This window comes from Juglans microcarpa x Juglans regia, chromosome 7S (assembly GCF_004785595.1).
Source record: "Juglans microcarpa x Juglans regia isolate MS1-56 chromosome 7S, Jm3101_v1.0, whole genome shotgun sequence".
Classification (NCBI taxonomy): domain Eukaryota; kingdom Viridiplantae; phylum Streptophyta; class Magnoliopsida; order Fagales; family Juglandaceae; genus Juglans; species Juglans microcarpa x Juglans regia.
In genome coordinates this window covers 7,514,528-7,539,886 of record NC_054607.1, presented here as the reverse complement: position 1 = coordinate 7,539,886, position 25,359 = coordinate 7,514,528, and the positions used below count along the sequence as shown (strand labels likewise).

The 25,359-nt window shown below is 37.2% G+C and overlaps 1 protein-coding gene and 1 long non-coding RNA gene across 2 annotated transcripts; one reads left to right on the top strand and one right to left on the bottom strand.

Moving 5' to 3' along the window:
* Positions 1–12,065: 12,065 nt before the first annotated feature.
* Positions 12,066–12,833, bottom strand: LOC121240630 (17.4 kDa class I heat shock protein-like). Its single transcript, XM_041138109.1, has one exon. It carries the CDS (start codon positions 12,694–12,696, stop codon positions 12,220–12,222), a length of 477 nt encoding a protein of 158 aa, XP_040994043.1. The 5' UTR covers positions 12,697–12,833; the 3' UTR covers positions 12,066–12,219.
* Positions 12,834–20,583: 7,750 nt separating this feature from the next.
* LOC121240629 lies at positions 20,584–24,930 on the top strand. The gene is made up of 2 exons (XR_005935577.1): positions 20,584–20,786; positions 24,594–24,930. It is a non-coding gene; the product is annotated as an uncharacterized LOC121240629 (long non-coding RNA).
* Positions 24,931–25,359: the final 429 nt, after the last annotated feature.

Here is a 25,359-nt window from a genome sequence, read left to right as displayed (position 1 = left end):
TAGGCACTGCGAAGGTGCTGAATTCCTTTTAAAGCACCGGTAGAAAGTCGCTAGTCTATGGAAACTATGGACTTGAGTCATGGTAGAGGGCTGGCGCCAGTCTCAGATGGTTTAGACCTTCTCTTCATCCCCATGAATCCCTTCAACACCAATGATGAAGCCAATAAAAAATAACCTGGTAGTAAGGAAATTACTTTTTTTTTCAAAATGAAGGCACAATTTATTGGGTTTAAAAACCAAAAGCACCTCCCTCAAATGCTTCATATGTTGTTGCTCATTTTGATTGTATAGGAGAATGTCGTCAAAATAAATAACAACGAATTTGCTGATGAAAGGCTTGAGAACTTGGTGCATAACTCTCATGAAGGTGTTGGCCGCTTTAGACAAGCCGAATGGCATCACCAGCCACTCATAGAGTCCCTCTTTTGTTTTAAATTTCGTCTTCCACTCATCGTCAAGCCGAATCCTGAATTGTTGGTAGCCACTCCTCAAGTCGAGCTTCGAAAAAACTCTTGAACCTACAAGCATGTCTAACATGTCGTTAAGCCTCAGAATAGGAAACCTATACTTCACCATGATTTTATGGATGGCGCGACTATCCACGCACCTCCTCCAACTACCATCTTTTCTATGAGTGAACAAAGTTAGAACAACTCTAGGGCTCATACTTTCTCGTATTAGTCCCTTGCGGATGAGGTCTTCAACTTGATCTTGTAAGATCCTGTGCTCGTTGGGACTCATTCAGTAATGTGGTAGATTGGGGAGGCTCACGCGCCGACACCAAATCAATGTGGTGACGAATGTCACACACGGATGGTAGTCCAACTGGTAACTCCTGCAAAACAAGATCTAACAATTTAGTAAGTAGTTGTTGTATGGGTAAAGGTACCTCAGGGATTTCCTCCGCTTTTATTCCCTTCACAACCAGCATCAATATTTCTCCGCACTCCTTCGCATCACTTAGGAACTAGTCTTTAGGCACGGTGAAAAGGTAGTTTTTTTCACAAACATTGCAAGGCCTTGGTTCCGTTCCCCTGCAGGCAGCAAAACTATCTTCCGTCATGCCACCAAATTGTGTATGTGTTGTCACGCATCTTGTATGTGGCGTCAACGTTGTACTGCCACGGCCTCCCAAGTAGCATGTGGCAAGCATCCATTTCCACAACATCGCAATCTACCTCATCTTTGTAGAATTTACCAATTGAAGATGAAACATGGCAGATGGCAGACACCTTTGCTCTAGCTCCCTTCTTAATCTACCTAATTTCATATGGTCGAGGATGCTATTCTATTTTTAGTTGCAGAGTAGAAACCAGTGCTCTTGATACTATATTCTTGCAACTCCCACTATCAATGATCAAGTTGCATCCCTTATGATTAATGGTGCATGGGGTTTGAAGATGGTGTGCCTCTAGGTATAATCTTCATGCTTCGGCGCTAAGAGTAATTGTTGGATAACACAATTCACAAAGTCACATTCATCCCCTTGAACGAGTTCGCCCGCCTCCTCTATTTCAACATCATCCTTCCTAGTGGAATCATCATCTTCCACCATGTTGACATATTTCCATGTGGGGCACTCGTTGGAATGATGTCCAAGTTGGTTGTAGTGGAAGCACTTCCCGAGTAGTACTCCCTTTACTCCCAACAAGGACGGTCATGGGTTTTGGGACCTGGTTGTTATTAGGGATTCTTTAGTTCCAGCTAGATGAAGGAAATTGTGTTAGGATCGGTTGAGTAGAGGGCTTAGTTCCTCTATTTGACGATGTGAGCTTGGTGCTCTGGGGGAGGGGTGGGTTAGTTGCAATTCAATATTCATGGCAACACACCGCCCTCCAATGTACCTCGCCACTTGTTGTCCTTCAGTTTTCGAGAATTTAGGCAATAAATTCCTCGGTGTACTCGTTGACTATCCTAGATCCTTGCCGACAGTTCTGATATTACTGATAAAAAATCTGTTTGTAATCGAGAGGAAGGAATTGTGCTCTCATTAGCCTTTTCATCTTAGGCCAAACATGAACTGTTTGCTTACCTTGGCACCTCCGATTGTTTTGCATTTGTTCCCACTAGGCCGATGCTCCACACACAACTTATAGGCCACATAATTTACTTGTTGAGCTTCCAGTATCTGCATGTAGTCAAAGAAGTTTTCCACTTCAAGGAGCCAATCAAGGAAGCTTTCAACATGGAGATGCCCATTAAAACACAGTAAATCAATCTTTATCTTGAAGTTGGTATTGCCGTCGCGAGCCCATTGGTTTCCTTCACCCACCAAATCCTCAAGTTCTTCATCGCTAGAGGAGTTATCACATGCATGGTCCTGCCCTAGTGGCATGAACCCTCTACCCCCACCTGGGTGATATCGGTCTCTCCTTCCACCATTTTGGTCCCTGTTACTTCCATGCAAATGTTAGTGATAGACCTTTGAATATCCTGTAGCAAGCGCTCTATCCCTTCAAAACGTTGCTAGTTTTGATGGTTCTGCACATGAACAGTTTCCGAAAGGGCCTGTACCTCGTGACCCTTATCCTTGGATTGGTTATTTTCTTTTATTGCCATTAAGCCAAGCGCAACCTTGCTCTGATGCCAAAACTGGTGTAGCGGAAGAACGAAAAATCTAGTAAAAGATCTATGTCTTCTATAAAAAATAATTCACAAAAATAAGCAACCAAACCACCGTAATTTTATTGTAAATAAAACATTGGATTCCATACTAGACGTTATTATAAGGTAGATTAGAAAGAAAATTAAGGAAAATTTCTCCAATGGAAACTTCTTGACAAAATGAAATCTAGTATTGCGAAGTTGCAATCTTTCCATAATCACATTGCCAATAAAATTTATTATGTTGCCATGTTGGTTTGCCAATGGTTCCCCCCTGGTTCTTGCCTGTCGCATCACCTGTCAACAAAATATTAATATATTAAAATCTTCTACAAAAGTAATAGACTCCGATGAACACCTAGTTATGTACAACTCAAACAAGAAAAAACCAAAATCCATCAAAATATCACAAAAAATAAAATAACAAACATAAAATCAGCAAATCTAAAAGATTTCAAGACAAATCATCATAATGTATCACTCAAAACATATGTGAAACTTGAAAACAAGTTGAGACAGATAAAGGAAAAGAAAGTGGAGGAGGAGGAAGAAAGTGAACAAAAAAAAGGAGAGAAGAAAATGAGCAGCAAAAGAAGAAGAAATAGAAGCAACATGGACGAATAGGATGAGAGTAGAAAAGGGGGAAAATGTAGAAGAAGAAGAAGAATAAAAAAGAAAAAGATGTAAAGAAAAATGAAAAGAAAGAGGAAAAGAAGCATTGGCGTGAGAAGAGAGGAAAAGTAGAAACAATGAATGGGGAGCTACTTATTAGTTTTTAGTATAACCTAAAGAGAACTCCCCCTTTTCTCTCTTACCAAGCCTCACCAATCAAATCAGCCATTTGCATCCACCTTCCAACACGCTCTCCCCCACTTCTTACAAAGTTTACCTCCCCTCTAGCTATCACTACTCTTTTTTCTTCCATTTGACCATCTCATTTTCTTCATTCATTTTCTTCAAGCCAATGGAGTTTAAAACTTGACTTTTTTGTGCACCAACTTATCACACCACCCTTACCATTGGAAACGCCATCCCCATCTTGAATAACCACCTCATGCTGTTTTTTTCTCAACTTCGAGTCAAGAAATTATACGGTATTAGATTAGATTTTCTTGCTTTAATGTTGATTTGCCTTATAATGTTTGCTTTAAAATGTTTGCCTTTTTTGTGCACCAACTCATCACACCGCCCTTACCATTGGAAGCGCCATCCCCATCTTGAATCACCGCCTCATGATTTTTTTTCTCAACTTCGAGTCAAGAAATTATGCGATATTAGATTAGATTTTCCAATTTGCTTTAATGTTGATTTGCCTTATAATGTTTTCTTTAAAATGTTTGATTAGTTTCCCTTTATACCTTTCAATTTTATTAACATGAGTTGTCTATAAAATAATATATATAGCCATAAAAAGAAATTAGAAAGAGACTATCTTGAGAGAACTTCTGGCTAGGTATTCCCTATTCATTAGCTAAAGATAAATTTAATATTAATTATTAATACTCTCTCTAATGTGGAGGGGTGCTCACATGAGCAAACCCCTCTTGTGCCATAACGACATGTAACACATGTCTGAATGCGTTACATGCTTAAGAATTAAAGTGGCAAACAGCCACTTTATTGTATGGCTTAAATGTTGGCTTTTAAGGCCAACCGTATGAGATGTACAGGGAGGGCTATATATAGCCCTCTCAAATGGTTCTCAGATTATTCTAAAAAAATTAAAGAATCTCTCTCTTTTTGTTCTCTCTTGTGAAAGTATCTATAATGTGAATTTGTTGAGTATTACTCTAGTTCATTCTATGTAGTATACTTCACTACAAGAGGAGACGCTTGATGCTTGCTGGATTATTTGTTCAGGCAGGATAAACTTGTGGAGCAACTCAATAAGCTATGCTTGAGGTATTCCACACAGTTCTCTAACATTGGTATCAGAGCATGTTTTCAGTTGTTCCTAGTTTACCAAGAATTATTTTTTTCGCATATGTTTTTTTGGATATGTGATGGTGCCATTTGTATTGTTTTATTTTTTTTTAAGACTAAACTGCTTCTGCATGCACCCAGGTGCAGTGTGCACCATGGTGCTATTGCACGCACCCCAGTAGTGCTACATGCACCACAAAGGTGTTGCGCGCACCTCAGTGGTGCTACACACCCCGAAGAGGTGGTGTGGCGCCATCTAGTTTCTGGACAAAGCCATGTCTCGGCGACTGAGGGTAAGGATGCAGCTACGACTGCGGCTGAGGTTGCGACTGCTTATGGCGGCGACAGCTATCTTGTTGCGAAGAGGTATTGTTCAGGTGAACAGTGCCCTAGTTGACAGTAGAAGATGACTCAGAGTCATCTGGGCTTGGGCCATTCGGCCCATTCTATTTTTTTAAAACTCACTCGGGCTTGGGCCTTTCAGCCCATTCTATTTTTTTAAAAAAAAAAAGGTGGGTTAGGCTGTTTTCGTGGCCCAGCACTAAAGAAGCCCACATTTTTTAACACAAAATAAGACATCAAAATGGCACGCCTCCTAGGACCACCTAATAAAACCAAGGAACTGAGCGCACCACTGGGCTGCGAGTTTCTTTTGGTTTAAATGGCGATTATAAATGTATTTATTATACATTTGTTTTATAAATAATAATAATAATTTTGCATGATTTATATGCTTAGATACATACTGTTTTTTTTTTTATTCCATAATGTTATATTACATGTGATTTGTTATTTAATATTTTAGATTAAATGTGATTACATGTATGTGTGAATTGAACATATGGATATATGCATAGATGCATGTTATTTTTTTATTATTCCATAATGTTATTTTACATGTGATCTTCTATTTAATATTTTAGATTAAATGTGATTACATGAACATGTGGATCTATGATTATTTTATCAACTATGCATGTCAAGCTTGAATGTTTAGACATTAGCCTTCATTTTTTTTTAAAATGATAAAATAAAAATTCATGTTAAGTAGTCTTAGCTAGTATTGTCAGTATGAATGATAGGTTGAAAGAATTGCAGTGACCTCAGTAAGAACTGTAAATACACTGTATAGCCAAAAGACTACGGTGGCCCTAATAAAAACTATAAATGCACTGTATAGCTAAAACACTACGGTGGCACAGTAAGACTGTAAATGCACTGATCGAAAAAGAAAAATAGATTGTAATGGTCTTAAAAGAAGCATCTTTGTAGACTGCCCCAAAAGGTTGTTGTAGTCTATGTAGCTGTCCTTGTAGACTAGCCCAACAGGTTACTGATGTCTGAGTAGTTGTCCTTGTAGACTGACCCAAAAGGTTACTACGGTTTTAATAGATTCTGTCTTTACATGTGACTATGGCTAAATGACTACTTAAGATAGTGGGAGTATAGTTCAGATTCAAGAGTATTTGATCTCCCATATATTTTTTAAAATTTGCAAAAATTGGGCTAGAAATTAATTATTAGACATTGTGGCGCAATAGATGATCAAGAAGCCTAGCGAATTTTCTATCTTGTGACGTGTTTGTATTATTTTTCTTCTAGTATGGATGGACGCGGCAGATTTCTTAGGTGTGCATGTGTAATATCCTTTTTTGCGCATTTTATAGTGAAATGACATCCAAGAATATAATTGTCGATTTAAATAAGGGGAAAATTTGGATGGGGTGAATTATAACATTTGGTACCGCAAGATTCAATATGTCTTAGATGAGCAGGAGGTCTTGGAGGCCTTAACTCACTCCCTTAATAAACCCGAGCAAGGGGACTCAGACCAACACCAGAGAGAACATGACGCCTATATTGAATTGGCTAAGAAGAACCGTTGTGCATGTATTATCATGTTAAGTAGTATGCACAATGATCTCATATATGAGTTCGAAACCTATGATACTGCCCAATATGTGGCAAGCACTGAAGATGAAGTTTGAGAGAGCTTCAGCCACGAGGTTGCGCAGATCGACTATGATGTTTGACTCTTCTAAGATGCGCTCTGACCACACGATGAAGCAGCATCTTTGGGCAATGTCGACCATGATCTGCGAACTCAAGACGGTAAGAAACAACCTGACTGATGAGGAACAAGTCCAGGCAGTGATACACTAACTACCAAATTCTTGGGAGATAATGAGCCAAAATCTGATGCATAATGAGAACATCAAGAACTTTGATGATATCTCACTTCACTTGGAGCATGAGGTTGAGCGCCTAGAGGCTACTAAACCTAAACATTCGCCTATATGGCTAAGTCTGGTTCAAGCAAGGCATCTAAGCCTAAGTGCAAGAAGTCCAAGATAGGGGTAGCTGTTGGACAAGTGCATAAATTATCAGGAACTTCTCAGCACAATAAGAGAGGCAAGCACGGGAAGAATAAGTCAAAGATAGAGTGTTTTAACTGCAGAAAGAAATGTCACTTTCCTCGTGACTGCACTGAGTCGAAGAATGTACACTTTGACTATTCTTGCATTATTTTTGCAACTAGCCATGTGATGCTTACTCATTCCTATCTTATCTGGACTGTTGATTCAGGAATGACCAAGCACACAGTGCGAGATCGAATTGGTTTTGTAGAGTATTGATGGTTCCATCTAGGAGTCGTGATATCAAGGTGGGGAATGGAGTTAGTGTAGAGGTGTTGGGACATGGTACCTACAAGCTGGACTTGCGAGGTGGCCGCACTCTATTTCTCCACAATGTGCTATACGCTCTCAAAATCTAACGAAACTTACTTTCTGTAGTTACTTTATTAAGATTTAGTTTTCAAATTGTATTTAAAAACAATAGTGTTTCCTTATATTTGAGAAATATTTTTTTGGTTGTGCTTTCTATCAGACAATTTTATGACAGTGGATTTGGATTATTCAAGTATGAATGAGTCTATTGCTTTTCTTTCTACATCTGATAATTTGGATTCATATAAATGGCATGCTAGGCTTGGCCATATAGGGTAAGAAAGAATGACTAGGTTAGCTAAAAAGCTCTAATAGGCAATCTCGATAAGCTCATATTGCTCATATGTAAACATTATCTTATGGAAAAAGTTAAGAGAAAACCGTTTGGAAAAATCACTAGGGCATCTTTTTCATTACAATTAGTCCACTTAGACATCTGTGATCCAATAAGTGTAAGGGTAAGACAAGAAGGTATCTACTTCATCATATTTATAGATGATTTTTCACTTTATGGTCATGTTTACTTAATGTCCCATAAGTCTGAAGCATTAGAGTGCTTCAGACGATATCTTAGAATGGTTGAGAATCAGTCAGACAATAGCTTAAAACTCTAAGGACTGACCGCAGATGTGAATATCTCTCGAAGCAATTTAAAAAGTTCTGTGACGAAAAATGAATAAAAAGACAGTTGACGATACCAAGTACGCCACAGTAAAATGGAATGGCAGAAAGGAGAAATCGAATACTGCTTGAGATGGTTAGGTCAATGATGGTGCAAGCAAACCTACCAATTTCATTTTGGGAGATACACTTTTGACTGTTGCCTACATTCTTAACCGAGTGTCTTCCAAATCAATATCTTCCACCCCATATAAAGTATGGATCGGCGAGAAATCCAATTTGAATAACTTGCGGCTATGGGATTCAACGAGTTTTGTTCACGATGTTTCTCATAAATATGAAAGTTAGGCCCTAGAAGAAAGAAGTTTATCTTTATAAGGTACTCAGAAAACTCAAACAGGAATGTGCTAATAGGCGAACAATCTGATGGAACTATTACTGAGATTGAATCACGAGATGTGGATTTCATAGATAATGAGTTTCCAACTAGGGGTGAGGTTGAAGGAAGTTTGGAACTCCATGAGATTATGGGTCAAGAGGAAGACGCTCCAAGAGGTTTAGTTGAGAATGAGGAAGAAATTCCTCAAGCTCCTACAAATTATGTGAGTGATTTGTCTCCGAGTGGGAGCACACCACTTGTAAACCAACAACAACAATCTCAGTCACGTAGAAGCATACTCGAAAGTGTTCCCCGTCTTCGTTTTGAGGTTGAAGGGAAAGTTTTCATGGTAGCTTCGCAAGATGATGATGAGCCTAGGACAATTCATGAGGCTCTCTCATCTTCTACTAAAGATGAGTGGATGAAAATACTAAATGATGAGGTAGAGTCTATGAGGACTAACCAAGTTTGGGATCTTGCAGATCTATCGTCTGGGCACAAGGCTATTGGGAACAAATATGTTTTGAATGTGAAGCGCAACAGGATATACCCAAAAGGAGGGTATAGACTATGAGAAATTTTTTTTACCAGTGGTGAGATTTGCCTTAATTCACCTGATTCTAGCTATAGTAATGTACATGGATTTGGAACTCTATTAGATGGACGTTAAGACAACATTTCTTAATGGAGAACTAAATGAGGAGATCTATATGGATCAACCCACAATCTTTGTGGTCAAAGGTCAAAAGCGCAAGGAGTGCAAGTTCAAACAATCTATATATGGCCTAAAGCAATCATCTAAACAATGGTATCTCAGATTTCGTCAAACAATTATCTCAAATGGGTTTACAATGATCACGAATGATCATTGTATCTATGTCAAAAGGTCCAAGAAGAGCTTCATTATGTTGTCATTATATGTTAACGACATACTACTGGCTGGAAATGACAAATGGTTGATAGTCGCCACAAAAGAGTGGTTATCCTTTAATTTTGAGATAAAAGATATGGGTGAGGCAGAATACATTTTGGAAGTTAAGATCTACAGAGATCGATCAAAAAAAATTTTGTGTTTGTCCCAACATACTTACATTAAGAATGTTCTCAAACGCTTGCAAATGAGTGAATGTAAACCCATTGAAACCCCTATTGCTAGAGACAAAAGCTTATCCAAAGAGATGTGTCCTAAGACTCAAAGAGAAATGAAAAAGATGACTCGTGTCCCTTATGCTAATGTTGTGGGTAGCCTAATGTACGCAATGATGTGTACTCGGCCAGACATATGCTATGCAGTTGGCTTAGTGAGTAGATTCCAATCTAACCCTAGATTGGCTCACTGAAAAGCAATCAAGAGAAGTCTAAGATATCTCAAGGGAACTACGGACTATGTGTTGTGCTATCAAGGTTCGGATTTGAAGCTGAGATGTTACAGTGATGTTGATTGGAGAAGTGACTAGATGAGTGCAAATCAGCCACTGAATATGTCTTTCTGCTCAACAGTGGTGCCATTATATGGAGCAATAAGAAACAAACTTGTATAGCCTTGTCCACTATGGAGGCAGAATACATAGCTTGTTCTGTAACAGTTCAAGAAGTTGTTTAGTTATGGAGGTTCTTCAAGCATTTAGACATTGGCACGGATACTTCAAATCCAGTGACAATATTCTATAATAGCATGGCAGCTCTCGCATATGATAAGGTATGAAAGTATCATGGAAGAACTAAACACATAGATATCAGATATCATTACATCAGAGACATGATAGCGCAAAATGAAGTGATCCTGAAAAACCTTTATACGAGTCGCATGGTTGCTGATCCCTAATAAAGCCAATATCAAGAAATATTTTGTGGCTCATGTTAGGAATCTAGGACTACATAGATTGTGAATGTAATTTGTATTTCAGTTGATATTGAGATATTAATGAAATATGATTTTATTCAATTTTTGTCTTTATCGTATTGTTTTCTAAATACACACACAAGTTATGTCAACGAGTTTAAATCGGTTCACTCACACATGCGATTGCTCTAGCACTTGAGTAGCGAGTGGAGATCTATTGTATTGAGAGGACCTTGCATGGATACCTCACAATCCATGTAGTCTGTAGTTAGTCAGATGCAAGATCCTCTTTGACACCTTGAAGGCAAGCAAATGGAGGAACTCGGGTTAGACGCTTAAGGAGTGGCTAGACTAGAATCTATACAATGTTAATATAGACATGTGCTCTTTGAGAAAGAAAAATCCATCGTAGCATGTATTTCATACTACACGTGTTTATTTGACCAAATGAGTAAGTGAGTAAATGGTTCCCTCCTTTCTCACTGTGTGAGTCTCATATTTTAACAAGTGTCATTTATTTACCTTTGACTATGTCATAAGATGGTGGTTGTGATGCCTGCTACGTTGGCATGCTGTCTATGACTATAATTGATATGGTCTAAAAAGACATTACTGGAAAAACAGTTCGACCAAAGTTGAATGACATGAGGGCAAAGGGAAGACTATTGGACATCATATCTTTGATGGCATTTGCCGACGTCGAACTATGACGTTACACATTGGTAGAGACTAAGGTTATGAACAAATTGAAATGATTTCGAGGTAGTCAAGCATTGTTCTGAGTTTTTTAAATCAAGAAGTCTCGAAAATACTTGATCTGATACAATTGAATGAGTCTAGAATATGACAAGACACTTTATGAATGTTGCTATGCTAGTCTTCTCTGTGAGAGATTTGGTATAGTGCTCCCACCTTTTTTTTGCAAGTGTGCTTAGTGGTCGTATAGCCTATTTGCTTATATGAACAAGATTGAAAACATTAAAGAGATACAAGTCTAGGGTCATACCCACTGTGTGCTAATAGAAGATGTAAAATGGAGGTAAGCCACATGGGCAAGCCCTTCCTGTGTCATAACAATATGTAACACATAGCTTAATAGTCATGCGTTACATGCAAAAATTAAAATGGCAAACGGTCACTTTATTGTATAGCTTAAAGGTTAACTTTTAAGGCTAATCGTATGAGATATACAGGGAAGGTTATATATAGCCTCCTTTAAATAATTCTCAGATAATTTCAAAAAAGGTACATAATCTTTCTTTTTGTTATCTCTTAATATCTAGACTATAGATTTATTGAGTATTACTTTAATTTATTCTACGTAATATACTTCATCACCAAGAATAGATGCTTGAAACTTACTGAATTATTTATAAAGATTGGATAAACTTGTGAAATAACTTAATAAACTGCACGTAAGATCCTCTAACACTCTCAATGCTTGATTTCATTTGAATAAAAATCAATTTTTTCATTCTTCATTGCATATCATTCTTTATGCATATGGATGAATAATGTTAGGTAAAAGTTGTAAGACACTGGATGCCACTTTTTTATAAAAGGTTTGCGTTGGTACATTTCAGACTTTACGTCCATTAGACCTATTAATGAAACTCGCAAATTACATCATTGCCTTGTGTCACGTGTCCTCACAGCGCCAATGGTGATTTCATTACATCATTGCCATGTGTTGTGTCAATAAGAATTTGTCATGTGTCATATATAGTAGGCCAGGCCACGAATACATGATCTACGAATTTGATCTAGTAAATTTGTAATAGAAAAATCGAAATAATCAAAATAATATTAGGGGAAAAGAGATAAACCTGCGTAAAAACAAAACGCAAGAAATTATTTTAATATTAAACTCTAATTTATATTCATCCTACACAGAAAAAGCTAAAGATTATTTATTTTCTCTTTGCAAAGACACGAAGTTCTTGTGAAGCAACGAAGTTGCGAGCAATTCCCAAAATATTAAGGTATAAATTATGTTAAATTCAACCAACAGTCTTATATTTTCAAACTTTAAAAGAAACACACAGACAAACACAAACACACAATACTGAAATTATTCGACGCTTCAAACTTCAAAGGTTGGAGGATATATATCTTGCTCATCAACCGGAGATTTCAATGGGTTTGACCTCAGGCTTCTTCTCCTCCTCTTTCGGAACAGTCACAGTAAGCACCCCATTCTCCATGCTAGCCTTGACCTGATCCATCTTCGCATTTTCCGGCAGCCTGAACCGGCGGAGGAACTTGCCACTGCTTCTCTCGATGCGGTGCCACTTATCGTTCTTCTCCTCCTGTTCTTTGCTCCTCTCTCCGCTAATCTGCAGAATTCTTCCATCTTCAACCTCGACTTTCACTTCCTCCTTCTTGAGGCCCGGGAGGTCCGCATGGAAGACATGGGCCTCTGGGGTTTCCTTCCAGTCGATTCTTAAGTTGGCCAACGCAGCGGTTTCGCGTGCTGAGGGAGGGACATTGGCAACGGCGGAGGAGAGGAGTCCATCGAAGGGATCCCATAAGTCTAGAGAAAATGGATCAAACACGTTGGTTCGACGACCACCAAAGAGGCTGGGAACGAGCGACATGTCTGGAAAATTAGGAGCGAAGGAAATCTTGACGAGGGAAAACCAGATACAGATAGAACTTTTGAGCTGTGATGAATTTCGCGTTGAAATGAAGCTTGGTGAGCACCCTATATATAGGTCCCGGAAGAGGGTTCTAGTTTCTCCATAATGGGGAAAAAAACAGAGAGAGAAAAAGAAAAAGAATGAAACTTCTAGTGTTCTCGTAGAGGTTCTGATACCAGTCTTCAAAGTCACCATCAATGGGGTCGATTCAGAAAAAGAAATAGTTGAATGCCATCCCTTTCTGCAATCTTCTATAAACTTCGTCCACAGAGACCCACAAAATCAAAAAAGTAATTAGGGATAAAATTGGCTTTACATGTCTTATGAGAAATCAGGATAAAATGAGATAGTTTGAGTTATAATATTTTATAAAATTTTAGATAATGAAGAGAAAAAATTAAATAAAAATATTATAAATTTAAATATTATTAGAATATATTTTTTAAAAAAAATAAATTATTTTTTGTGTTTTGTTTGAAATTCAGAAAAGTTGTAATAATTAAATGTGAAATTTGAAAATTAAAAATTAAAAAGTGTTTATATTTAAAATTTTGAATGGTGTTTAGATATAGAGATGAAATATACCATTTATAAACCAAACGGGGCCTTTGGGGATTTTTTGTGAATGAGAAGAGATCAAAATTTTGTAAATAGTAATAAGATAATTTATGAATAATAATACGTGTTTAAGATTGTGGTGAGAAATATAATTTATAACTTTAGGGTTTATATAACACCCGAGTTCAGCAATTAGCCGTTCTATAAAAATTTTTTTTTGGACTTATACGTATGAAGAGCTTAGTTATTTCTTTTAAGTATTTTTTTTTTTATTAGACTATGAACCTAAAATCTTTGTTTTGGCGGATTATGATTTTATTCGGCTTGATAATTAGGTTATTTTTCTAAAGGGCCAAGGTGATAATTGAGCTGAGAGAGTTCTAGAACAAGTTGGATTAATTTTAGAAATTGAGTCGAGACTCGTGACTCAAGAAAAACCCAAGACCCAAGCCCACACCCGTTTGTTTCTTCTTAAACCATGAAAACCAACTATCCGCCACCACGCACGATTTCACTCCCACACACGTCTCCCTCATTTCTCTAGGGTTTATATATATATATATATATATATATATATATATATATATATATACACACGTACCTGCATGTTAGTTTACCAAGCTTATAGCTGTCGCAAAACTCCTACGGCAGTCTCTACCCACGCACGCACAGAAGGCCAAACTATAGTCCCTTCTCCACTGCGCTAGCATTGCCGTCAACCAGCCTTCATCACCATTGTACCCACTCGTTGCTACCGCACAGTTCAGTCACTCTCCACTGTGAATCTTTGGCCAGACCAAACCACTGTACCCACTGCCCAGCCACACGAAGCTGCCGTCCAACGAGTCGTGGCCTCCTTTGCAAGCCTCGAAATCCTCTGTTTTGGTATCCAAAAACAGAGCATGTTCAGCCACCTTGAGCCGCTGAAATCACCAGTTCACCGAGAGCTCCACCACATTGTGACCCCACAGAAACTGCCGGTGCAGACTTCCCTCCACCCAGTCCAGACCGCACCACCATGCAACCAGCCATCTTGTCTCCGTAAAACACCAAACCGAAAGGCTCGGTTTGCACCCAGTAAACCGCCACCCAAAACTAAACCACGTGCCGCAACTCCACCAAACCCAGTACGCGCCGATACCTCAGCCACTCTGAGTTCATCACCCCAGCTGTGCGCCACCACCCCTCCGAGTATCCCGTCTGGTTCTCGGCTATCGGCAAGAAACTACCACCCTTGTTTTTACACCAAGAAATAGAGTACCTACTGATCTCCATCGTGTGCCATCAACCTGCCAACCCACGCCGCCAGCTGTCTTTCCGTCACCCCCAGTCTGCCGCACGCCACCTTAGGCTCACGGCAAGCTTCATCTCTCTCTCACGCTTGGCTGCTCATCCCGTAACTTTCCCCTCTCTATTAGTTGGTCTCTCTCTCTCTCTAACCAATGTCTTGCCACCACCCTCATCACCATAGACAACCGGCCAGCTCGCCGCCGTTGTGCTCTCCATCTCTCGGTAAGTCCTCCATTACTCTCAACGATGCTGCTTTGTTTCTCTAGCTCAAGTGTTTAATTTGTCCCGTAAACTTACATAGGTTTAGCAAATATTTTGAGTATTAACTGAAAATTACAATTTTACCCTTTTGGTCCAAATGTTTCTGAACAAGTGAAATCAGTAGGACATGTTTTCTTTCATTATTTCATGGGCCTATGTCCTTTCCAATAGTAAATATTTTTAGTATTTTATATGGGTTCTGTCTCACTTTATAGTACAAAATTATATTAGTTGATATTAATATTTTAGAAGAATTTAGAGTTTATATTTTAGTCGGTGATTTTTAAGTGAGAATGGACGCGTGTGATTTTTATTTATTTGGACTTAGGCGCTTGTGGATTTATATTGTTAAGTTGGTTTTTGTAAGAGAGTGATATTTTAATAGAATATTTTTATGTAAATACTGATGAACTTTTAAAGTGATCGAAAGTGCAAAATCTTCTTTTAAATCCTTTTAAAAGAATATTTTGATTTAAGCAAAAGTATGATTACCTAATTATAATGATTTCGATATGGTTGTGTTGTTTTAGTTTTATAAATTATAGTAAGATCTCAATTGTAAATAAGTTGAAATTTAATGTTTTAGTCGAAGTTATTATGTTTGATATTGATGAGTTTAGAAATTGATGTCGGTATTTTAGGAATAATGAAAATTTTGGGTCTGAGGAATTAAAAATAGATTATTTTAGAAGTTTCAAGCTTGAATATCGAAATACGAGATTGATTGAAAATTTATAGAAATTTACGTGATTATCTTATAAGTGACGATTAATTTTTGTTCGATATTGTTGAGGAAATTTTCGAAAAGCTAAGAAGTCCAGGTAAGTGGGGTTCCTATGCTAGGTTTTATACAAGTTAATAAGACTGAGGTTGACTTTTTGAAAACTTGCATATTTTGTGATGTGATGGGAACTTGGAAAAACAAATATCAACCTCGGTCACTTATTTGTATTATTCATGAAATCTATGTAAAAAAGGAAAAATACTTTTTGACATGCATTGTGTAGACATGAGCTAATTTCTATCATATGGTTTCTGAAATCTGAAAAATGAGCGATATTGAGAATCTGAAAAATTGTGCATTTATTTAGAAAGATGTTCTGGCTTTTGTTTTCAGTGTGTAAACTGTCTGATTCTGTTTTGGTACTCTGTATTATTTTGATATAACATCTGAAAACCTTTGTCATGGTGTACTGGTTTTTGTATCCGACTCTGTCTCTGCTCTGCTCTGCTCTGTTATGCTCTGCTCTGTTTGGGTTGGTACCAACTTCTCTGTCTTTGAGTGCACCTACTTTGGAAACAAAATGGTTTTATTGTGGTCTTTCATGTGTGCACACTCGGGGCTCCGAGAAGAATAAGAGAAAGATTTCACCTCTATCTCTGCCAGGTTTGGCCACCAGGGATAACACAATCCTACCACGAGAGTGAAACATGGTCTATGCTCTGTAAGATGCTCTGTTTTGATGTGACGATGATGCTCAGGTTATGTCATTCCAAAGTACTCTGGGTTTTACTGGTTTTAAAACCATCGCTCTGTTACTTTTGAAAAAATGTTTTGTTCTGCATGATAACTCTGGAAAATATTTTGTGTTGCATACTGTATTTTGTAAATGCTCATATTTAGACGTTAGTATATGTTCTCTGCTTACTAAGTTGTTGATAACTCACCCCTTATCTTCACAATATTTTTCAGATGATTTGAATATTCCAGTTGAGGATCAAGAACACGGAGCATATGTGAGATGAGTTAAGAATGATGGTTTAAGCATAGATGCTCTGATGATGTGATTTGTTGGGAGGTTGATGTTTATACTAAGACTTTGAATTGTCTTAGAATAATCATACTGGAGTATTTGAACTGAATTAATGAGTATTTTGTATGATAGAAAAAATTAGAGTATGTACTATATGGATGGAAAAGATTTTTAGGTGACATGAGTTAACTTTCCGGACCCTCGAGGACGGGGCGTTACAGCTTATATCTTATAACTTAAGTAATAAGTTATATTATTAAAAAGTTATTTATTGTTTTATAACCATATGTTTAAAGCACTTTCAAACATGTTAAATTTGTTTGGAAACAAATTAAAAAACTACTTTCTAAAGTAGAAATGACAATTATTTGAATTTTTGAAGATTATGATCACATTCTTGAAAGTTTGAAAGTTGTAATTATTTTAAAGTTTATGGATATTTTTGTGTATTGATAATCTTTTTAAAATTCGAATTACGTTTTGCATTATCCGGAAAAACACGTTTAGGGAAAAGCATCAAACTAATACTTTTCCTCAAACGTACTTTTAGCTTATTTGAGATTAAAAGTGTTTTAATATGTAACACCCAAACAATCTAATTTTTCCATTAAAGAGTTATTAAGGCTATTTTAGTACTTCTAAAGTCTCCTATCGTAACTCCAAACAGACTCACAGTGAATTAATTTGAGTTAAGTATTTATTGGATTTTAAGAAATGAAAGAGAAAAAGTTGAATAAAAAATATTATAAAATTAAAATATTGTTATAATATTATTTTTGTTTCGAGATTTAAAAAAGTTGAATTACTATTTGTGTTTTGTTTGAAGTTTGGGAAGTTGTAATAATTAGGTAATGATTAGATGAAAAAGTTAAAAATTAAGAAGTGTTTGTGTTTGAATGGTATTTGGATGCTAAGATGAAATGGAATGAGACGATCTATAAAACCAAACGAGGCTTAGGAGATGCATGAGAAATAAGATGAGATGAAAATTTATGAATAGTAGTAAGATTACTTGTGAATAGCAATGAGCTAGCTTGAGTTAAGTATTTATTGAATTTTGGAAAATGGTTAGGTAATTCTTTAAGTTATGTGTGGTGTGTGGTGTTAGAATCTAATTCTTTAATATTATTTTTGTTTTTAGATTGGAAAATGTTTAATTGTTTTTTGTATTTTGTTTAAAGTTTGAGTTATTTATAATGATTAGGTAATGATTTGATGAAAAAGTTAAAATTGAAAAGAAAAATTCTACTCATTATCCTTACGCCACACACCACACATAATTTTTTAATTTTTTTAATTTTTTCCTCTTACTAAATATGTAGTGTATGAATGATGGGTAGAAAAATTTAATTAATTTAAGAAGAATAACATGATGAGTTAAGATTTATTTTCATGGGCCAAACATTTTTTTGTTGTTATTTTTCTTAATTATTTTAATGGATGATTGGTTGCCTTGCGGTTAATTTGGGCTATATTGGTCTCTTTCAATCCCCTTGGTTCGTGCTCTATCGGGCTTGAATTTAGTTTTTGTTAAGAGACATGAATCCCGTATATCTTGTTATGATATATGTATCTCATGCCCAATGGACCCAATTCTATGTTCTAACAAAAGTAGGCTAATGTGAAAAATAGACAAGGATTAGGAAGGCATGAGTACTACTGCTAAACGACCTAAAAACTATGACAATCGAGAAATTAACGTTAGACTATTCTAACGCAACGTTATGTGAAGGGCTTGAAACGCTTTGATTGCAAGATTTCGTCTCATCTCAATATCTGAGTAGTATAAATATAAATATTTTTTTTATTTCAAAGTTTTAACTTTTTCATTTAATTATTATAATTTTTTTAAACTTTCAAACAATACACAAAAAAAAAATTGAACTTTTACAAATTCTAAAATAAAAATAATATTAACAAATTATATTCTAATGATATTTTAACTTTATAATATTTTTATTCAATTTTTTCTCTCTTATTTTCCAAAATTCTATAAAACATCTGAACTCAAACCATTTCACTACTATTCACAAACTTCTCATCTCATCTTAACATCCAAACGAAACCTAAACCATCTTGATTGTAATGGAATTGTAATGAAATTGGGCATATACTCTAAAAGGGAAAAACCTACTTGCAATTAAGTCGTTGTGAAGAACGAATTTCTCACATTGCTGCTAAAAAATAAATTAATTTATAAAAAAGTTTGCAATAAAATCTTTTTAAAATTGAAGTCCTTAGCTGTACGTACTCTAAATAAACCATTGGAAATGGACACAAGTGTTAAAAGTCTTTAGTCTTGGGATTATGCTTTCTTCAAGAGTGTAAACAATCTCTAAAAATTAAGGAACTGAGTGATTTTTGTTTCGAATTATCCAACACCCGATGTTAATAATAAAAAAATATCCGCAAAATAATCTTAGAATTCAAGGAAGTGAGTGGTTGTAATCTACTGATCCATAGAACCAAAGCCCAACCAGAACTTAGAACAAAGAGATTAACCGAGCAACCCGGTTTCCTTGCAAACATAAATTATCAATGGGTTGGGAAATGGAAATTAGCCTGCAAAAGGAAACGAAGAAATGAATGCAGAAACAAGAAGAAATCGTTGTGTTGATTATAGAATATTCAGAGAGTTTTTTATTCGATGCTTCTATCGAATGATTGTCTATTGTTATCTAAAGAGAACAACAGAAAAAGATAAATAAGTAGGAATTTGACTTTGGAAAATGATATATGCAAGGAACTTGGCACAGGTATTGCGCACGAACGATCTATGTGGAAATTGATACGGTGCGTTTCGCATGAACGAGACATTCGAATTCCTCCCTCCATCTCCGTCCTCCATTACCCTTCAACTCCCTCTCAACCATCTCTGAAACATCCTCAAACCCGATATGGGTTTCAAAATCCTAACCTCTGCATCATCTCCATCCTCCATTCTCATTGTCCTCCATCTCCGAAGCGAAGCCAAGACCAGGATGGATTTTTGAACCCAGAAACCTCTCTCTAGATTTGATTCGGTTTTGTTCTCTTCTTCTAACTGCTTTAATACTTGTATTGATGTTTTCCAATTCGTTCTTGGATTGTTGAATTGTATCTGTAAGGACATGAACCTCATGTTTTGCATCATCAAGTATGCTTTCATACGTCTCACTAGATTGCTTTCAAGGCCAACTTCAGATCTTGTATCTGGGTCATAATTTTCATGCTCACCTTGATTGGATAATAGAGACCTCATGCAATGCTAAAGCTAAGCTTTCCATTGCCTTCTTGCTCCTCTTCTTCATCCCTAGAATTTCCCAATTCATTAAAAGTTTATTTTTCTCCTCTAATAGGGTTTGAGCACTAGAAGCTAGCTTCTCATTGTTCAAAGCCTGGGCTTTCTCTTCCTTCACAGTGTCAAGCTCCAAATTTCCCTCTAGTTGTTTCATGACCGAATTCAAATTTTGGTGGAAGAGGTGAAGGGTTCACTGTTTCGGAAATGGGTTGCGAAAAGAGAGCTTACTGTTTCGGAAATGAGGGAGACGAACGTGAATGGCAGGAACAATGACGTCGACAAATGCCTATTTTTTCTTTTTCTTATTTCTTTAATTATAGTTGACGTGGCAATGAGACCTTATTCGTGTGCAATACCTGTGCCAAGTTACCTGCCCGTAGAATAACTGTTTTACTTTTTGTAAATAGTTCTTCTACGTACAGACAAGTTCGTGCACTCCTTTGTGCACGCCTACTGACATGGATTTTTATATTATTATTAAAAAGAAGCAAGGAAGAGCCATTTCTTTCACCATTTTGCGTGAATAGAGCCTTGACCATCATCTCCCCCCAAGCACGTCATCTCCATTCCCATTCTCAGATTTGGGTTTCCAACTTGAACGTCGTCTCCGCCATTTTTGCACCTCATTTAGCATGCCATTTTTCATCCACGACCGATGTCTCTCTCTCAGCCATTTTTCCTCAGCTGACTACTCCACCCTGTGTTCCATCCAGCTATGTTCCACCCAATTGTCGGCGTCCTCTGTGGTAAGTGGTTACATTTCCTCCATTTTCATGAAAGCCCATGTGTTAGAAGAAACATTCACTTCAAATTTTTAGATTACAAAATTTGCCCCTTTCATCTATATTTTTTCACGGCTGAAGCTTGAGCTTCACAACTCTTCCATCTGCCCCCAAAAAACCAAGGTGGAAGTGAGTTCAAAACTATTAGACAATGAACGTGAAGTCAAAAATCCATCTACACAAGCACAGCCTCAAGATAGCAAAGCCCATGATCAAGCTGCCACATACTCTCCTTCTCCAGCTTCTGCAAGTCGCCCAGGTGCGTTAGTCTATTTGAATAAAGGATAAATCACTTGTATTTGTTTATTGTTTATTTCACTTGTATTTGTTCATTTTGCTATTATTATTTTATTCTTGGTAATATCTTCTAGATGAGCTGTATTATAATTTTAGGAAGAATCTTATTCTATTACGAAACACGTGTATAAAGCAGCAGTATTGTACATTCTCCACTATGTAATTACAGAGCCCGATTTTCTTCTTCATTCAGGAACTTCCATGCGTAACTCTCTCTACACATCAGTCCCTTTTATTCTCCTTCTTTGTTCCTTACATGGTATCAGTAGCCTGAGAGAATAATTCCATGGAAGACCCAACTGAAGACTCGTATGATTCTACCTCCCACCACTCTGACCCTTCTGCAGTCCACACAAACCTAAATACAAACACCTTCCATGCCACACCCATGACTCGTTTCTTGAACTTGAGTGACCCCGACAATCCCTTCCGCCTAGACAATGGCGATAACCCAATTGTGCTTCTCGTCACTGACCCATTCACTGCCAATAACTACCCCACCTGGTCGCGCACCATGCGCCGCGCTCTACGGGCCAAAAACAAAGTGGGCTTTGTCACAGGTGATATCCCACGCCCATCCGACCCAGATGACCCTTGCTTGAACGTTGGGAGCGCTGCAACGACATGGTGGCTTCCTGGCTTCAAAACTCCATCAATGCCTCTATCAAATCCATCGTGGTCTTCATTGATGATGCACGAGACATATGGCTCGACCTCCAAGACCGTTTCTTCCACCAGAATGGACCACGTATCTTTCAACTCAAGAACTGGCAATAACTTGTGACGGAGCGACGTGTGTTGGGGCATGATGCCCAATGTGAATCACAATAGGCACTTAGCTGTAACTGAGATGTGGAGGGCAATAAAATGCCCTGACCAGGTACTATCTTTAGATATCTAAGAAGCTTGTGAGCTGTGGCCAGATGTGAAGATGTGTGGTGGTCCATGAAAGTGCTTAAAAAGCTGGACAATGTAGCTGATATCGGGTCTTGTGATTGTGAGATACAATAGCCGTCCAACTAGTCTTCTATAAGGGCTGAGAAGTCTTCTATAAGGGCTGAGATCTGAAAGGGGTTGCCTTGTATCCTTACTCAACTTGGAATTTTGTTCAAATGGCAGCTTAAGTGGCTAACATCCAAGGGAACTGGAATCTGAAAGTATGTCTAATGCATACTTTCTTTGACATAAATGTATTCCTTTAGAGGATCTTGCAACCTCTAAACCAAGAAAGTAACGCAAACAACCAAGATCTTTTATCTTGAAATGAGTGTGCAGAAAAGTTTTCAGAGAAGAAATGGACTGTGAACAGTTACTAGCCACAATAATGTCGCCAACATACACTAATAAAGTAGTGAAATAAGTGTCATCTGCTTTAGTGAAGAGACTATAGTCGGCTCGAGATTGCTTGAACCCAAAAGAAATGAGAGAAGAAGAAAACTTGGAGTGCCATTGTCCTGAATCTTGTTTAAGGCCATAGAGGCTCTTAACTAATTTGCACCACTTGATGGGGTTCTCCTTTAGTGTAACCAGGAAGTTTTCTCATGTAAATTTTCTCGTCTAAATCACCATGTAGAAACGTTATGTACATCAAATTGATGTAAAGACCAGCCTTGTATTGCTGCCACAGATAAAAGGACCCGAATAGTTACTAATTTAGCAACCAGAGAGAAGGTTTTTGTGTAGTCTATGCCTTCTTGTTGCGTAAACCCTTTAGCAACAAGTCTGGCTTTTAGCCTCTCAATGGACCCATCAGACTTAAATTTAATTTTGTAGACATACTTGTAATCAATGGTTTGTTTTCCAGGAGGTAAATCAGTGAGGAACCAAGTGTGATTTTGTTCTAAGGCATTTAATTCAGTTTTCATAGCTTGGCACCAACCAGGATGTTTTATGGCTTGCTTATAGGTGACTGGTTCAAATGTAGTGGAAATGGATGCTGAAAAAGCACTAAAAGATGAAGTAAATTTATGATAAGATAGATAGTGAGCAAGAGGATGAGAAGTACTCGTGAGTTTTGTGCAAGACTTGGACAAAGATTGAGCTGGCTCGTGAAGGGAGGCCTGCTTGCAGTGAAATTCTTGCAAGTATTGAGGTGCTCTCCTGAGTCTAATGGATTGGCGAGGTGGTGGGGTAGGAGGAGAACCAGAAATTGGAGGAATAGGAGAAGGGGTTCTGGTTGGGAGGGTAAATCAGATTGGGAAGTGGGTGAGGGGGAGGCATCTGGATGTGCATGTAAGGGATGGTCAAGAAAAGGAGTGGAAGCCGGAAAATCTAGGGAGTCTGGTAAAGATTTAGTAAAGACCAGATTTGGATGGTTAGTGAAGGAAGAAGTGAGGGAGGGAATTGAATGAAAGGGAAAAATTGATTCATGAAACACGACTTCCCTAGAAATGAAAGTAGCACTTGTTTCAAGATCAAAGAGTTTGTATCCCTTAATATCAAAGGGATACCCAAGAAAAATACATATGTGACCATGAGGATCAAATTTTTTCCTACCTTGAGAGAGGGTAGAAGCAAAGCATAGTGAGCCAAAAAATTTCAGATGAGCATAAGTTGGTTTAGAATTGAATAAAAGCTCATATGGTGTTTTATTGTAAAGGAGTGGGCTCAGGGTCCTATTTAATAAATAGGTGGCTGTTAAAACACAGTCATTCCAATATTCAACTGGAAGACCAGCTTGAAATTTTAAACCTCAAGCCACATTTAACAAGTGTTGACGTTTTCTTTCAACAATCTCATTTTGTTGGGGGGTGGCAACACAACTTTTCTGATGAATGATGCCCTTCTTGTTGAAAAAATCAGTCATTTGAAATTCCCCCACATTGTCACTTCTTAAAATTTTGATTTTACGACTGAATTGAGTCTTAATAAGATTATAGAAAGATTCTATGCATTTTCTAGTTTCAGATTTACTATGAAGAAGGTATAACCATGTACTTCTAGTAAAATCATCCACTATTGTCAAAAAATATATGGACCCATCATATGCAGTTGTTGAGCAAGGGACCCATAAATCGCTATGTATTATTTCAAAAGGAAAAGATGTCATATGTTGACTAGTAGGAAATGGTAGTATTAATAGAAGAGATATGGTTCTTTATAATAGGATCATTGATCAAACTAAGAAAAAGATAGATGACCTAGGCAACAATGCCAAAGGTCGGTAACACCAACATTGTTCAAAACAGAAGCTGAAACAGTGAGAGGGGGTGTTGAAAACTGTGAAAGGGTTGTGGCTAGACTTGAAGGAGAAATTTCAGTTCCTAGCAAGTGGTAAAGGCCATCCCTCACTTCACCCTTCCCAATCATTGTCCAAGAAAGAGGTCTTGAATAAAGCACAAATCAAAAAAGAAGATGAGACAGCAAGTGAGTGAAGTAGCAAGTTTCTTAGCTGAGAGGAGATTAAAGGTGAAGGATGGAACACATAAAGCATCGGTGAGGCAAATGGAAGCTGTGAGCTGAACAGCACCGATGTGTGAGACAGGTACTTTAGTTCCATTTGGTAGTTTTACAGTATGAGAGATAAGTGATGTGGTACTTCAGTTTTACAAATACTGCATATAGTTCCACACTGGCTATTATTTTACAATTCCTTATTGTTATGTTTTGATCATTTTTCTGTGTTTAACTCAGTCTCCACAATGATAGTTGCAGACAAATAGTGATTCCAGGCATTTATGTCGTAAAATTGATAAGATTGTGAAATTGTGAAAATAGATACGCCATCAGTCATAGGGAGAGTGTAATCAGTTCCAAAAATTACATATTCGCATAACAATTCTTTAGATTTTTTTCCCTTCCAGACTCTTGTTGACTTGCTTTCTAAAATTATTTTGGATCTATAGATTTTTGTGACTTGTTAGAACCCAAGTATTAGCTGATTTGCTTGTCCTTAGGAAGACACTCAAAACATATACTCATTACCTATTATAGTTCCGGAAAGCAGGGCAATGATGATGAAATCCCTTTATGTATGCCTCTCACTCTGCAGCTTAATATCGTACCCTCCTGCAGCTTCTTCAATGAAAATGATAGTTGAGACACAATCATATTGTGGAGAAACAAGAAAACAAGAAGCTATTGGAAAAAAACAAAAAATAGAATGAAGTAACTCGTAAGAATAACAGAGTGTTGTGTGGATGCAGAATAAGAGTTTTGAGTTCCTTATTCTAATTACTGCAATGTATAAATGAGCTCTTAATATTTAATTGATTTGATGCGTGATCCTTGTTTAATTGATTTTGTATTGAGTGCTAAAGATTTTGGAGGTAGATGGAAGGGTTGTGAAGCTCTAGCTTGGGCAGTGAAAAAATACAGGGGTTTCGTCGGATGGCTAAAAATATTCATTATTATTTGGAATTGATAAAAATATTCTGTGTAATTGGGTTACCTTCATCCA

What these genes read in the sequence shown, in the direction of transcription:
- LOC121240630 (XM_041138109.1), bottom strand. Translation starts at nt 12,696, where the DNA reads ATGTCGCTCGTTCCCAGCCTCTTTGGTGGTCGTCGAACCAACGTGTTT.